The sequence below is a fragment of the Neofelis nebulosa genome, chromosome 2, assembly GCF_028018385.1.
Source record: "Neofelis nebulosa isolate mNeoNeb1 chromosome 2, mNeoNeb1.pri, whole genome shotgun sequence".
In the NCBI taxonomy this organism is placed as follows: Eukaryota; Metazoa; Chordata; class Mammalia; order Carnivora; family Felidae; genus Neofelis; species Neofelis nebulosa.
In genome coordinates this window covers 212,758,048-212,773,935 of record NC_080783.1, presented here as the reverse complement: position 1 = coordinate 212,773,935, position 15,888 = coordinate 212,758,048, and the positions used below count along the sequence as shown (strand labels likewise).

The following is a 15,888-nucleotide window of genomic DNA, read 5'->3' as shown; positions in this document are numbered from 1 at the left end:
GTATATTCCCTCATTAAACTTAGCTGGGCATATTGCTGCCCTGTAAGATGTGGGTTTTGCTACTAAAGAAAAAGCAGGGAATTGATACGTAAGACAAATCACTGTCTGGGCCCATCTTCCAGAACTAGAGTATATTGTTCTAAAACAAAATCTTTCAAAATCAAACTCATCACTGTGAATGAGTTTTCTACGGTCTTGACATTGGACCATAGAATCAACAGTCTTGGCTTCTTGTGTCATTCAAACCTCTGAAACTTTGTGACCATTTATGTAAGATTTCTATGGGTCAATTTCCTTGACTCTGCTCTCTAAAGTGGGTGAGAAAAAAGATACACCAAAGTGCTATGGGCCCATAGGTGTGAAGAAGCATTCATAAATTCAATAATATACTTTTGAAGATAGGATCATGTCAGAGCTTGCCTAAAAATCCTCTGATCCAATTTATTTAAGAAATTATCCTCTTTGCTTGTGCCTTGCTGCCTTCCACTTAGAGTAAATTAATCTTTTGCCAGTTGTTAAATTATAGTTATTAAATCCTAATAATTCTGTATCATTACATCTCTTTCTTTCCAGAGAAAATAGGTGAAGACACAGAGACAACAGTTGAGAAAGGTAAGCTAGATTTTGTTATCAAAATATTTTTGTGGGAGTTTAAGAAAAAAAAGTTTCTTTGAAGCTAATCTTTTGATGAATGACATTCTTTCCTGGATTGTAGTCAACAAGAGTGCAATACAGAACCTTCTGAGAACAGGTTTCAAACCTCTTTTAAGAGAGAAAAGAAAATTACCTGAATCTGAAAATAAACCGCAAATGAGTCTACTCACTTAATGACAGCGCTGGAGAATGGTGTCATATAATTTATTGTTACTAAGAATAAAAGTAGGGGCTAATTTAATAGCAGCAGACAAACACTACCTAATAATAAACAGTGAAGCCACCCAGTATGAGTGATATGCTTGATAGATCCTGAGACCCAGGAATCTTGCCACTCATAAGATGGGATTAGAGTAGCCCAAGGTTTCATCTCTTCTAAGTCAACTCCTACTGGATAAGGAGAAGCAAATTAGAACATTATTTGCCGTCTTTAGTGGGACAGTGGTATTGTTTATAAATGACACAGGTGTATCATTTATCTGGGGTTCATGTTTTTTTTTTCCTCCTCAATCAGATGGCCTGGCGACAGTGACCCTGGTTGGAATCATAGTTGGAGTCTTACTAGCCATTGGATTCATTGGTGGGATCATCATTTTGGTTGCTCGAAAAATGTCAGGAAGGTACTCGTAAGTAAAGAAATTACACCCATGTGGTGGATAAATGAGGGTGGTCATATCTAGAACCCCAACCTTGAGCCAATAGAAACCTCTAGAAATCAGGTTCAGTGGTGCCTGGCTGCTTCAGCCAGAGGAACAAGCAACTGCTGATCTCATCATCTTGAGTTTGAGCCCCGCATTGGGCATAGAGTTTACTTTAAAAGCAAAGAGTCCTTTTCAGAAGCCCCTTACCTCTGTGAGGGCTACATCTGAAGTTTCCCTGGGAGAAACAGGTAACTGCTTGGCCCTTCTAAGTTTCGAAAAAGAGAGAGAGAGAGAGAGAGAGAGAGAGAGAGAGAGAGTTAGAACCAGAGATGGCTTTTATTTGACTCCTATTGAGCTCTAACCAACTTTGGCTTCTTGTCCTAATTTTTCAACTAACTGAACTCGAAAGAAAACCCAAACCAAGTTTCACCTTGATACCTAATCTCCCCACTCCCAGGCATCAGAGGGAGTTGAGTGGTTTCCAGAAGAGCATTCAGTGCAGAGACAGGTCACCGTTCTGATGAGAATTCTTCTGGTAGTGAGGTCTCCTCCCTCCACTTCTGCCCTGCACACACCCACACACATGGTGGTGAACTCCTAGAATTGACCATTGAGGAGGGGAAGGAGTGCTTTCTGTCTCTGAAAATTCCATAAGAACTCGGAAGATTCAAACTCATAACCAGAGGAAGTCTTTTTCTTATTTCTGTTAGGGAGATGTTACATAATGGGGTGGAGGGTGGCAGAGAGGGCAAATGTTCTACAACTGGGGACTGAGGGACACAGCCAACAATAGCATCACAGATTTATGTGCTTGGAAATACCTGGACGTCTGCCCCTGGCCGTGTGAGGACCAAGCATGCAGGAGGAATGAGCAGAGAGAGGAGAAGAGGTCCAGGTTTCAGAACTGCAAGTCTTAGACAAGAGGACAATAGGACCATGACTCATGGGATTACTATTCACGGTGCCAGTAAAAGAAGTGACAGCCACCTTTCTCTTTGTTTTCACAGGCCCTAAAGAGCTGAAAAATTGTGCCCTTCCGCCAACATGTTTAGAAGAGAGTTTCCGACTTCCCCATCCTGGGGCACGTGGAAGAAGATGACCCATGGAAATGCTTGGCGACCCCACTCCAAATCCATGGTGATCCCTCCGCTTACCCAAAGTAACTCAAGGAAAGACAATGCAAACGACTTGCTCCTCTAGGCATTTGCCTTTTGAAAAATTTTTTAAATATAAATTTCATACAAGATGATTTAAAAGACAAAGTGCATAGAAAATGGAGCAAAATGGTGTAAACTGATTTGTAACTAAGATGATATAATTTAATCGATGTTAGAAACTGTAATCAGGTCTTCATTCCGACCATGCTCTGTTATTGTTAAAAGGCAAACAAGTCTGGAAACATTCATACCAATGGAGCCCTTGGGTTCAAGTGCTATATTCGTAAATGGCGAAAGCGTTTTGCAATTTCTGATCAGTTGAAACACACACATTCCAAGGTAGTCTGGCCTGTTTTCAAATTTCATGTGAATCATCAAGTAGAAATCTAACCTAGTATAACATGTAATGAGCGACTGCCTTTCACTGGCCCGGGTAAGTCATTTCAAAGGCACCCATTTTAGATTATAAACAGGAAGTCTATGGTTTGGAGAAGGGACTGTGTTTCTCACAATAAGGTCATCAGGCAAGCTCTAGGCTTGCTTATTGCCTTCTCCAGTGATGACTTGGTGACTCAAAGGTTTGCTCCTACCTGCTGCTTCCTCTTCCCTCAGATGAGGGCCCAGGAGCCGAGGACTCTTGGGGCAGTCTTTTTTCTTTCCATGACGTAAGTCCTCCGGATTGGGAATAGGGAAGTCTGAGCCCTGGATGCCAAGGAGGCTGCTGGAGGCCCAATGGTGCCTGAGGCTCAAGTGTTCCAGAAACCAAGAAACAGAAGGAAACCTTGTGCGTTCCTCTGGCCTGAGAAACAGAACCTGCCAATTTTCTAACCTTTACTTCCTGCCTCAGGACCGATGTGGACACGAGAAGAATCCTGTACGATAGTAATTTTAAGGAAGCAGGTGGATGTAAGGGCTTGATGTAAAAATAAATGAGATTCCCAGTCTTCACGACACATACCACACCCTTCCGTGGGGTCATCGTTGAAGAGATCATTAAAGTAAAGGAACCCAAGCTGCCATCTGGTGTAGGCACCATCCAGCTCAGTCCATTTCTTCCCGTAGGTCAGGTGACATCTTTTTCCCAAATGGCAGAGTTTTTATACTGACCAGATGGTCTGTCACGATTGTGGTTGTGTAAGGCTGATATCCTCTCAACTTGTACGAAAAAGTAAACTAAAAAAGCACAGCCCATTTCCCTCTTTCTTGCAGTAACGTGGGGATGTTATATTAAACAGCTTGCTCTTCTGTTACCAAGTCCGGCTGGTCCACCAACCCAGGGTCTATATTTGAACATCCGCTAATTCAGAGAAGGGGCTTTTGAAGAGCTTTTGTGAGCTTAAGGATCCCTCTCTTTCTTTCACTCAGATTCCTGAATAGGAATTGAGGACAAAGTCCGTTTTGTCTTTCCTGCCCTTTTCTTTTTTTCTGTCACTGTGAACCATAACCGTCCGCCCCAAGTCACACACTGGACCCGCCGCCTGCTGGGACAGGACTGTGGGTTTCTTGGTCACATCTGTGTTGGTGCTCAACACAGTATAGACATGTTTTAAAATAAAACAGATGATTGCGTGTAATGATGAGTCAGGCCTTTGATTGGAAAGATCATGTCTGGGTCACACTTCAGAACACCTCCAGATGAGATTATAAGTTATGGAAACATATGCCTCTTTTCTTGATTGGGAGTGAATTTTAAGTGGTCACGGGTAATGCATCCACTGGAAATAAACACAAACACACCTTTCACGTAGGGCTCTGTCAAAGTAGAGAGGTTAAGGTCAAGGTGAGGAATGGGATGAGACAAGTGGCACCTTGGGACTTCTTTTGCCCTCTGGTCACCAAAGAGTTAACAAGGTCTTGCCTAGCTCCTGATTTCTCAGCACTGGATGGCACTGGACGGCACTGGACGGGAGCCAGGTGAGGGAACAGTTACCCTCTGTACCTGCCAGTCCTCCCTGGGAACCCGGCCTCAGGTGTGTGGGGCTTGGCTACACAGGAAGAGGCAGGGAGCCCTGTGAGGGTGTTCTCACCACCTGTGGGCCCCAGGGCAGACTGTCACTCCGGAATTCCTGTCCTTGGGACATCTCCCTGCTTTGTGGTCCTCGGCTGCAAATGTTCCACCCACTCTGGAGACCACAGTGGCCAGGCGCCCCGCCTCTGTTGCTCTGTCCCTCTCTGGCAGTTGATCTGTTTCCCATGCCCACCTACACTGCTCAGTGTGGACTCCAGGGCCACACCTGGGGCCTTCTCTCTGCCCAACCTATCCCTGCTCCTAAAGGTTGGAAGTTGGAGCACGAGAGCCCTTAGTACCATGCCTTCCCTGCAGCGCTCTGTTTTTGTTAAATCGGGATCGTTGGATGGGGCAGACATCAGGAATTCTGGGTGCCTGTTTCCTAACCGATGAAGCATAGTGGAAAGGACCAGAATTTGAGTCCTGTTCTCTAGTTTACAACAGGAATCCCTCAGGTGAGTCATTTAACCTCTTTGGGCTACAGTTTCTTTCTAAGAAAGTCCATGAGATGGTGAAGAAAAGCATCCCTTTTCTAACAGGAAACGAACGAGCCACGTCCACGTGGCCTCAGAGACAGAGAACAGAGATCTCAGCTACACCACGTGTGCAGTTACGTTGCCTCACACGCTCCCCGCGCAAGAGGACTGCTCCCTAAGGGAGCCACCAAGGGGTGCTGGAAGTTCAAGGAAATGACGGCATCCATTCTCCCGTCAGAGGCACCTGGGAGCCGGCATGCTTAAGTTAACTACACCAGATCAGAGCCTTGTTTTAACCCCTGCCACACGGACACACACACCTTTTTTTTTTTTTTTGGTCAACCTGAAAGAGCCAGTTGAAAATAGACCTACCCTATGACCCAGCAATAGCACTGCTAGGAATTTACCCAAGGGATACAGGAGTACTGATGCATAGGGGCACTTTGTACCCCAATGTTTCTAGCAGCACTCTCAACAATAGCCAAATTATGGAAAGAGCCTAAATGTCCATCAACTGATGAATGGATAAAGAAATTGTGGTTTATATACACAATGGAATACTACGTGGCAATGAGAAAGAATGAAATATGGCCCTTTGTAGCAACGTGGATGGAAGTGGAGAGTGTGATGCTAAGTGAAATAAGCCATACAGAGAAAGACAGATACCATATGGTTTCACTCTTATGTGGATCCTGAGAAACTTAACAGAAACCCATGGGGGGAGGGGAAGGAAAAAAAAAAAAAGAGGTTAGAGTGGGAGAGAGCCAAAGCATAAGAGACTCTTAAAAACTGAGAACAAACTGAGGGTTGATGGGGGGTGGGAGGGAGGGGAGGGTGGGGGATGGGTATTGAGGAGGGCACCTTTTGGGATGAGCACTGGGTGTTGTATGGAAACCAATTTGACAATAAATTTCATATATTAAAAAAAAAAAAAGACATTTCTGCTAACAACAACAAAAAAAAAGAGCCAGTTGAAAACCAACACGTAGTTCTGCCTCCTGCCCCACCTTTCATGAACCGGGAAAGAACAAGTAACTGAACCCCTTGCTGTATCCATCTTTATTTTCACGCACATTTTCTTAGTATTCAGGGCATGGGCGGCTTGGGACAAATGCTTCGATGGGCAATAATGTGTATTCTGACATTAAACCTTTCTCGACTAATCAAAAGTCCAGTGAAAGGGGGAGAGGCAGGTCCCCGACACCCGGCTGGGTGTGGACACATACTTGGAATACTCAGTCGTGCACTTGTGTGTTGGAGAGCTTGCCTTGCCTAAAAGACTACACTTCTCTGTGCTCTACCTGAGGCTTAACATTGTGTTAGGATGTGTCATAGATCCTGGGTTCTTAAATTCAGTAAATATAAATTATGTAATCACCATTCATGGGAAATACTGCAGAATAAATTTAAAATCTTGGAGTCAAAGCATGAAGATTGACCCACCGCTGTGAAGAATGTGGGTTGTTTTGTTTTGTTTTGTTTTGTTTTTAGTCCGGAGCATCCAAGGTACACGTATCTGCCTCGTACAGGCTGAGGGCCAGCCTGGATTCCCCCAAATGATTCCTCGTCATTTCTGCTCTCTCTGGCAGTCATTTTATCAGACACTGAGGCAAAGCACTGTGTGTTCTACCTCTGCGTCTAAGGGCTCCCTGCCAGAATCATATGCAGTCCTGAGACCTCATTTCTTCCATTTTTTCCTTTCCTGCTCCCTTCTCTCTTACCGCCTCTACCTTCCCACTGATGCAAATCTTTCGGGGGAAAAAGTCACATGCCAGTCACAGGGAGCTGTTTCTGAAGTGACGGCTGCCCTCTGGAAGCTACTGAAGACATCATCTGAAATATGTACTTGGACAACTAACATTACTTAGAGCGTCCCGTGTGTGACCTCAGGAGGGATAAGAATGTTCCAACTAAAGGGACCAGTGGAAGCTTCCTTTTGCTTCTGATGTCCACCCCGTAGATGAGGCTGGAGCTGTGGATGGCACAGGGCCACTTGGAAAGGGAACGTTTGGTGTCAACGAGGTCTTTAGGGGTTCTGGAAAGAGAGAGATTCTCTTGTGGGATGAATAATCTGTTCATTCATTCATTCATTCATTCAACAAACATTTGTTCTCAGGTCCTCTTCTAGGTCCTGGGGATACACAGTGACCGAAACTGACAAAAATCCCTGCCCACGTGACCTTACAGTCTAGCATGGGAGACAGATTGTACCCCAAATAAGTCATAGAGTATGTAGAAGCTTTGCAGGTGGTAGAGACAGTGGAGAGAAACAGGGGAAGGGAGAAGCAGTGCACGGTGGAGGACTGAAGCATGGAATTGGGGGTGGGGAAGGCCTCGCCAAGGTTAGGAAAGGTTCTTGAAGAGGCTAAGGAGTGAGCCAGAGAGACATCAGGATGAAAAGCCTTCCCAGCAGGGGAACATCAGAGGCCTGAGATAGGAGCACGTCTGCCCATCTGGTGTTTGGGGAAGGCAGGGAAGCTCAGGAGGCTGGAACGGTATGGATTCTGGGGAGAAAAGTAGGCGATGAAGCCAGAGAGGTTGGGGGTGCTCTTAATGGGGAGCCACTGGAAGGCTTTGAGCAGAGCTGCGCCGTTTCAAAAAAACATCTGACATTTTTAAATAAATCACTCTCGGGGCACCTGGGTGGCTCAGTTGGTTAAACGTCTGACCCTTGATTTCAGCTCAGGTCATGATCTCGCAGTTCACGAGTTCGAGCCCTACATTGGGCTCCAAGCTGTCAGCATGGAGCCTGCTTGGGATTCTCTCTCTCTCTCTCTCTCTCTCTCTCTCTCTCTCTCTCTCTCTCCCCCTGTTCCTCCCCACCCCCTTAAAATAAATAAATAAAACTTGAAACAAATCACTCTCACTCTTGGTTGGGAACTGGTCAATTAAAAAGCCAGTCTGGTAGAGGTACCTGACTGGCTCAGCTGGTAGAGCATGTGACACTTGATCTCAGGGTTGTGGGTTCAAGCCTCATGCTGGGTATGGATTTTACTTAATAATATAATCTTAAAAAAAAAAAAAAAAAGCCAGTGTGATAATCCAGGCTCAAGATGCTGGTGGCTCAGACCAGATGGCTGTAGTCAGGTGGCATAAGGTGGTCTGGTTCTGACTGTATTTTGAATAAAGTCAACGGAATTATCGGATGGGTTGGGCGTGGGATATGGAAAACAAAAAACAAAAAGACAGAGAATCAAAATGACTCTAAGGACTTTGCCCTGAGCAAGTAGAAAGTGGAGTTATTATCAGGTCACTGGGGAAGGCTGTGGGTATTTCGGGTTTGAGAAAGAGCAGGAATTCTGTGTTGAACATCTAGAATTCCCTCCCGTCCTTCCTACCATCACCAGCCAACGCCATGCTGCTTCCTGGCCTCTGCGGATCTAGAACTTCCACGATCTCCCAGCTTAAATCACAAATGGGCCAGTGGTGCCCCCGAGGCACGTGCACCCTGCCAGAGCAACAGCCTCCCTCAACTTCGGTTTCTGCCACCACTGGACCGATTCACTGCATTTCTAAGACTTCTGATGCCCGAGGGAATCTGCTTTGCTTGGCTATTACCCATCGTCTTTGTTGGTCAGAACTCCCTGTGCCAGGTCACATGGGTCACCGACCACTGTAGGTAACTTCACCCCCACCCCTCATCATTGCCCATTCCTTGTTGGCAGGGGTTGGTTCTGGAGGGAAGAGCATGAATAAACCATCTGTCTCTAAGCCTTACTATTTTTTTACACACACACACACACACACACACACACACACACACACACACACACAAAACCGCATAGAAAATAATACCTACATCATAGAGTTGTTATCAGCCTTAAAATAAATAATGAATGTTTACTGCCTGTTTGAAAACACAGTAACTGCTCAGTCATTAGCAGCAATTATTCCAACGACCACTTCTTGCTTCAATTATGATAGCCTCAATTACTCTCACTACATCCCTGTGTAGTAGGCAAGAGAGATTAACCCCACTTTAGGGATGAAGACATTGGGGTTCAAACGGTTGCCTAAAATTACAGATTAACAATGTGCCTGAAGCATAACCAGGGTGCAGGCATCTCTATTCATCCTCTGGACCTCCTTTATTTGGTCCACATGTCATTTCTGGTTTTTTTAAGTAATTTCTCCGCCCAACGTGGAGCTTGAACTCGTGACCTGGAAATCAAAAGTCGCACAGTCTACCTACTAAGCCAGCCAGGAGCCCCCACAAGTCTTCTTGTAAAATCACTTGTTTCCTGGGGCACCTGGATGGTTCAGTTGGTTGAGCATCTGACTTCGGCTCAGGTCATGATCTCACGGTCCGTGAGTTCAAGCCCCATGTCGGGCTCTGTGCGAACAGCTCCAAGCCTGGAACTGCTTCGGGTTCTGTGTGTCCCTCTCTCTGCCCCTTCCCTGCTTGAGCTCTGTCTCTCAAAAGTAAATATTGGGAAAAAAATTTTTTTTTAATCACTTGTTTCCCTATCAGCTCAACAGTAGTGCATTTTGAAGATACAGTTTCTTCAGCCAGTGGAAAATGGGGAACTTATTTTTTTTAATTATGAAATATTTTAAACATACGGGGGAAAGAAAGCCCCACATGCCCAAATTCCATTCTAGCAAACCCAAATGTATTCTCATGTTTTCTGCATACTTTTTTTTGAGAAAGAAACCCCCCCTACCCCCGGCACATACTGTCCCTTGGGTACTCTCCTGACATCAGTTCCTTCCTCTTATCCTTCCCAGAGGGACCATTCTCCTGAACTGCATACGTTTCATTGAAAAACATGTATATTTCTCTACCACTCTTCTTATTGTATATGTAGGCACCCATAACCAACATGTAGCTTTGTTGTACATGTTTTCAACTTTTAACTGCTCTGAATCCTTCTCTGTAACTTGCTCTCCCCCCCACCCCCCTGCCCTCTACTGGGAGATTCTTCCTCACTGAGCGTGGAGCTCCAGTATATCTCTGTAGCTGGTGTGGAGCACTAGACCATGACCAGACCATTATTTACTTAACTCTTTTCCTGCAGATGGATATTTAGGATGTTTCTAAATTTTTGAATTACAAATCATGCTGCGACCAATGGGGTCATAATAAAAGAATTTACGTGTTTCTAGAGATGAGGATTTTGTCCCCTAGGAAAAATAAAAGTAAACATGAACTAATTCTTTGGATATTTAATTATCCAGCTTTGATTAGGAATTGGTTGACATCTTCCTCATAAGTGTGATGCTCCCAGGAAGAAGGTCCAAATTAATTGGATTTAAATGGCTAACAACTTCACAAGGATCTTTCGTTCCTATCCACCTGTCCTCTTTCATATGACCTCCTGATCTTATTTTTCTATATGAAAACATTTTGATAAAATACATTTATTGTGTCTTTTCAAAATGATAGAAATGTCTCATTTACCTTCCATGAGAACATGTTTGGAGCTAGTCAATTATTTCTAATAAAAATAGAACTGAGTGAATTTAAAAGTCAGTGTATTTTTTTAAGTATAAGGTGATGTGTTAGATGCTGGAAGGGATTTTCTAATATGTAGAAGAAAAGGAATTTAAAGATGTGAAGTTGGCTCCTGAGAAAATTCCTCTGGTGATCCAGAGTCCAAAATCTTTCTGGGGCAGTTGTCAAAAATCACAAGATTTCATGATAGTCACCTTCTCTGAAATGAAAACGAATTTCTACATGCACAAAATTAAATTGAACATTTCCTCTTTTAAGTAGGAAATAAGGAGTATGCTTGGAATCGACTGGGAATCCCTCCACAATTGTTTTATCAGTATCACCTTCAGAAACGGGAGCCAGCCCCAACTCTAATGAGTTGAACTGAGGCCCGCAAAAGAGGAAGTCCAAGTCCTTACCCCCAGTCCCTGTGAAGGTGAGCTAATGTGGAAAAAGGGTCTTTACAGATGTAAGTGAGTTAAGGACCTCAAGACAAGATCATCCTGGATTAATGGGACTCTAAATCCCATAACGAGTGTTCTTGTAAAAAGAGAAGAAGAGAAACATGGGGGTGGGGGGGTGGGGAAGGCCATATGAAGACACAGGCAGGTCGGAGTGATGTAGCCACAAGCCAAGGAACCCTTGGAAACCACAGGAAGCTGAAGAAGCTGGAAGGTTCCCCTAGAGCCTTCAGAGGGAGGTATGCCTGTCAACACCTTGGTTTCAGATTTGTTGTCTCCAGAACTATGAGAAAATAAATTTCTGTTGTTTTAAGCCACCCAGTTTGAGGTAATTTGTTACAGCCTCCCTAGGAAATTAACACACCCCATGAGTAGCCCATCTGGGAAGGCAGCTCCCCATGGCCCATCCAGCCCATCCCAGATGGAAAATGACACTGACCTCATCCACTCTTGACCTGGAGCCATTCCCTGGATTCTTCTAAACAATGGGTTGGCAGCTACCATGCTTCCTTTGTGACAGACAGATGTCCCCAGACCTTCCGATACTGTCATTCCAATCTTTCACTCATGTTGGAGGAATCCATGGTGACAGAAATGTGTCCTGGAACAATAGGCAAAGCCAACACTTGCATGATGAGCAGTATACAAAGGCAGACCCAGCTGCACTCATTTCTCCACCCTTTGTGGTGAGTCACCTTAAAACGCTTCCTCACTCAACACTCGCTCTGCGTGATCAGAAACGCTTTAATGAAAATAAAATACCGACGTCAACTGACCATTCAACAAATATTCATGGAGCACTTTTCTGTGAGTCAGGCGCTGCCATAGATGTTAACAGTGAGAAGAATTATTCTAATAACTCATAAAGCATGCCAATGAAAATATCTCTTTGGGTCTGTGGCTAAAGGAAACAACTATTTGGGGTCTGAGGCATACTCTTCATTCACAGATCTCCAACGGGATTAGAGTTCAATGGCCATGGTGTCAGATGGTGGTCAGACACCCAAACACAGAGCAACACAACTTCAAAGATGGTTGTGGCAACATTAGGAACTTCTCTGGTGTCTTCCCACCTCCCCGTTGTTCGGTCCTCTCCCCCACGCTCCTGTATACTCCACAGCGATGGATGAGCTTGCCCTCAGCAGGCTGCCAACTGAGCCACCCGGAAGAGGAGAGAACCATGGGGTAGAAGGAACATGGAGTCTAATGCTGGAGTGTCTGGCTCGAAGTTCATGTAATAGCACATTACTTGTCTGTTTCCTCGCCTGCAAGAATAGAAATAATAACACGGTCCACAGTCTTGTTTGCACCTGGAACAAATCCATAGTGCACGTGGAAGTGTTTTCTAAATACAAAGCAGTAGGGATACCTGGCTGGCCCCGTTGGTGGAGCACGCGACTCTTGGTCTCGGGGTTGTGGGTTGGAGTCCCACGTCATGTGTAGAGATTACGTGAAAATAAAATCTTAAAAGAACAACAACAACAAAGCAATATACAACAGCAATAGGAGTTGCTGTTTATTTGGCAACCATCACGTCCTAGAACACGCTAGAGTCTCTGCATGCATTGCAACAACCCTCAGATGTGGGTATTGCTATTGCCCTCTTTTTTTAGGTGAGAAAGCCAAACGTTGGAGTGGCTGAATTACCCAAGGCCACGCAATAGTAGGTGAAGGAGGGGCGCCTGGGTGGCTCAGTCAGTTAAGCATCAAGGGTCCGACTCTTGATTTAGGCTCAGGTCATGATCTTGTGATTCGTGAGTTCCAGCCCCACATGATTCTCTGCGCTGATGGTGCTGAGTCTGCTTGGGATTCTCACTCTTTCTGCCTCTCTCTGCCCCTCCCCTGCTCACTGTCTCTCTCAAAATAAATAAATAAACTTAAAAAAAAAATAGGAAGTGAAGGACCTCCGTCCCAAACCTCTAGCTCTCGCTGTGTCACTGATCCCCCAATATAAGACATTGTTCCTACACAGGCTCACTCAGACGAATGCTTTTGTCTCACCTAGAGAAAGAAATAGAGAAGTCTAAGAAACAAGGTGTTCAACTCCCCCTCTCTTCTGGAAAACTTTATCTAGCAACCTAGATTATCAATTCGGTTTGTTTGCCTTGTAGCGTGGTCTCTGACCTTCTTGAAGGGACTAAGGGCATTGGGTATAGAACCTGTACCTGGGTGTAGTGGGTTCAGTGGTTGTGCCCAAAAAGATAGGTCCACATCCAAGTTCCTAGAACCTGTGAATGGGACGTAATTTGGAAAAAGGGTCTTTGCAAATGTAGTTAGTTTAAGGATGTTTAGAGGAGATCATCCTGGATTACCCAGTGGGCCCTAAATCCAATGTGTCCTGATAAGACACAGAAAAAGAGAAGTCACAGGGAGAAGAGGAGGCGGGGTGACCCCAGAGGCAGAGGCTGAAGTAACGCACCATAAGCCAAGAAATGCCAGCAGCCACCAGACGCTGGTGGAGGCAAAGAACAGAGTCTCCCCTGGAGAATCCGGAGGTAGTGTAGTCTTGCAACACCGTGGCTTTGGACCTCTGGCCTCCAGAACCGGGAGGGAATACATTTCTGTTGTTTGGAGCCAACGTGCTTGTGGCACCTCGTTATGGCAGCCACGGGAAACCGCCACACGAAACAAATGTCCTTTCGCTCCCTGTGCTGGGTGTACCTGCCCTTCCCGTGTGAGCGAGCTGTCAGCACAGAGCCTGATGCAGGACTCGAACCCACAGGCTGTGAGATCATGACCTGAGCTGAAGTCAGATGCTTAACCGACTGAGCCATCCAGGAGCCCCGAAAAGATCCATTTTTGCATGGCCCCCCACACCATCCCCTCTGGGGCCCTCAAGGCTCTGACAGAAGCCTGCTGCCTCTCTTCCCCCGTGCCCCACACATAAAGCATATGGCTATTTATGGGGGAAAGCTTTGCTCACTGGGGTCAGGCTGTCCCCAGTGGCCAAGCCCTGAAATCAGCTCCTCAGCTAATCCCGGGTCATCGGCCCGTGGGTTATGAAGGGTTGCCATGGTGAGCACAAGGTGGGGAGCACACAGCCTGGGGGGTCACCCAGGGGAGTTGCCAGCAGCAACAAGGGTCTGAGTCACAGATTTGTGCTGTACTCCAGTCGCGGCCCAAGCCCACTCAGTAAATAAACCCCACATCGCGCCGCGCCTGCTACGTGTCTCTCCGTCTGCATCTGTGGGTCTAGGCATCGGACCAAACCCACAGACCCTCTGGTAACAAACAGTTGGGTCGAAGTACAAAGATCTCCATTCAACCTCCTTGCTTGTTAATCTCTCCATGCTGAGGAGCACAACACTTAGAACCCTGTGCAAATCAAATCTGAGGGCATTTTAATCAGCTGGGTTCCTTCTATTTCATACATTTTCTGGTATACGTATTCATAATCGGAGGGTGGGTTTCCTTGGCAGGGCAACTCGTTTTTATCCAAAGCCATCTTTGGGGCACCTGGCTGGCTCAGTTGATGGGGCTTGTGACTCTTAGTCTTAGGGTTATAAGTTTGAGTCTCATGTTGGGCGTAGAGGTTACTTGAAGAAAATAAAATCTAGGGGCGCCTGGGTGGCTCAGTCGGTTGAGCGTCAGACTCTTGATATTGGCTCAGGTCATGATCTTGAGGTTTGTGAGATTGAGCCCCCTGTGGTGCTCTGTGCTGTCAGTTCAGAGCCTGCTTGGTATTCTCTCTCTCTCCCTCTCTCTCTGCGCCTCCCCTGCTAATGCTCTCTCTCTCTCAAAATAAATAAACATTTACAATTTTTGAAAAAAAAAATCTAAGGAAAAAAAAAAGCTATCTGCACAGGGAAAGCCAATTGTGTGACAAGTTTCCTGACAGGCTTAGTAGGGGCCACAGGAGATGAAATTTCTCTTCCACAAGTGCGTGTTCACACCCATCACACTCCCAAGCACTGGACAGGCACCAACAACCCCGAGGGCGTGACCAAGCCCTGGGCCTCCCGCGCCTTTCCCTAGCATCTGTCTCCAAGTCCGACCCCACACCCCCTTACCCACCTCGCTGGTTCACCCTGCCGGCCTCAATCCCAGAGGGATAATAATAATAGTAAACACACACACATCCCTCGTCATATGCTGCACATCATTCTATGAGCTTTACATATGCTCACGACAACCCAGGAAGTGCACACTATTATTATTTATTATTCCTGTTTCACAGCAGGGAAACTGAGGCATGGTCAGGGCAAAAGGCCCAAAGGCACTCAACACTAAGTGGCAAAACTGAGACCTGAGGTCTTAGCCTCTGGCTCTATTGCCTCTCAGTGCCCCCTCCCCCCAGTCCGCAGACCAGGCCTCTGCTTACAGATCAGTGTGTGCCCTGAGTTACCAATGCCACAGCTCCTCCAGAAATAACACCGTGAGAAGTCTGGAGAAGCAGTCTGTGGCCGGGCGGCCTTGCTCTGGGTTTGAGCTTTGGAAGAACTTCAGTACATCAATCATTATTCCAAAGAGGTTCCTTTAGAATAAAAGTTAAGTGTCTCCAGCTTTGCATTGAGCCCTGAGAACCCAAACAAATATTTGCATGTATTAGCTTTCCTAAATCAGTCAGCTGACTTTTAGTACAACCTATGATTGATGCTAATTTTTCTTCACAGTAAACACAGTTTTCTTGCCTCTGAATGTGCCTTCAGGAAGTGGAAACTTGACCATTGCTTCAACTGAATGGATGCTCTGGAAAATTACAACCTTTCATGCTGTTGTGGGAAGAGTCAACATCTATAGATTTGCATGCCGAGGCAATGACATTAAGAAATCAATTGGAGGGGCGCCTGGGTGGCGCAGTCGGTTAAGCGTCCGACTTCAGCCAGGTCACGATCTCGCGGTCCGTGAGTTCGAGCCCCGCGTCAGGCTCTGGGCTGATGGCTCGGAGCCCGGAGCCTGTTTCCGATTCTGTGTCTCCCTCTCTCTCTGCCCCTCCCCCGTTCATGCTCTGTCTCTCTCTGTCCCAAAAATAAATAAAAAATGTTGAAAAAAAAATTAAAAAAAAAAAAAAAAAAGAAATCAATTAGAGGGGCGCCTGGGTGGCGCAGTCGGTTAAG

General features: G+C 45.8%; 1 protein-coding gene and 1 long non-coding RNA gene across 4 annotated transcripts in view; one reads left to right on the top strand and one right to left on the bottom strand.

Annotated features, from left to right (window-relative positions):
* The window catches only part of PDPN (podoplanin), a 28,530-nt gene extending 24,504 nt beyond the window's left edge, over nt 1-4,026 (top strand). The window contains exons 4-6 of one of the 2 annotated variants that reach the window (XM_058719010.1): nt 574-612; nt 1,169-1,274; nt 2,303-4,026. In XM_058719010.1, coding sequence (XP_058574993.1) covers nt 574-612; nt 1,169-1,274; nt 2,303-2,309 — 152 coding nt within the window. In that variant the 3' untranslated portion in view covers nt 2,310-4,026. Of the gene's footprint in view, nt 1-573; nt 613-1,168; nt 1,281-2,302 lie in introns of both variants that reach the window. The other variant, XM_058719009.1, reaches the window with a different exon arrangement.
* LOC131505447 (uncharacterized) overlaps nt 1-15,888 on the bottom strand; it is a 51,124-nt gene that overhangs the window by 14,214 nt on the left and 21,022 nt on the right. Inside the window, exons 3-4 of one of the 2 annotated variants that reach the window (XR_009258400.1) lie at nt 11,271-11,432; nt 1,503-1,560 (exon numbers count right to left, since the gene is read on the bottom strand). This is a non-coding gene — a long non-coding RNA (uncharacterized LOC131505447). The remainder of the gene's footprint in view (nt 1-1,502; nt 1,561-11,270; nt 11,433-15,888) is intronic. The other variant, XR_009258399.1, reaches the window with a different exon arrangement.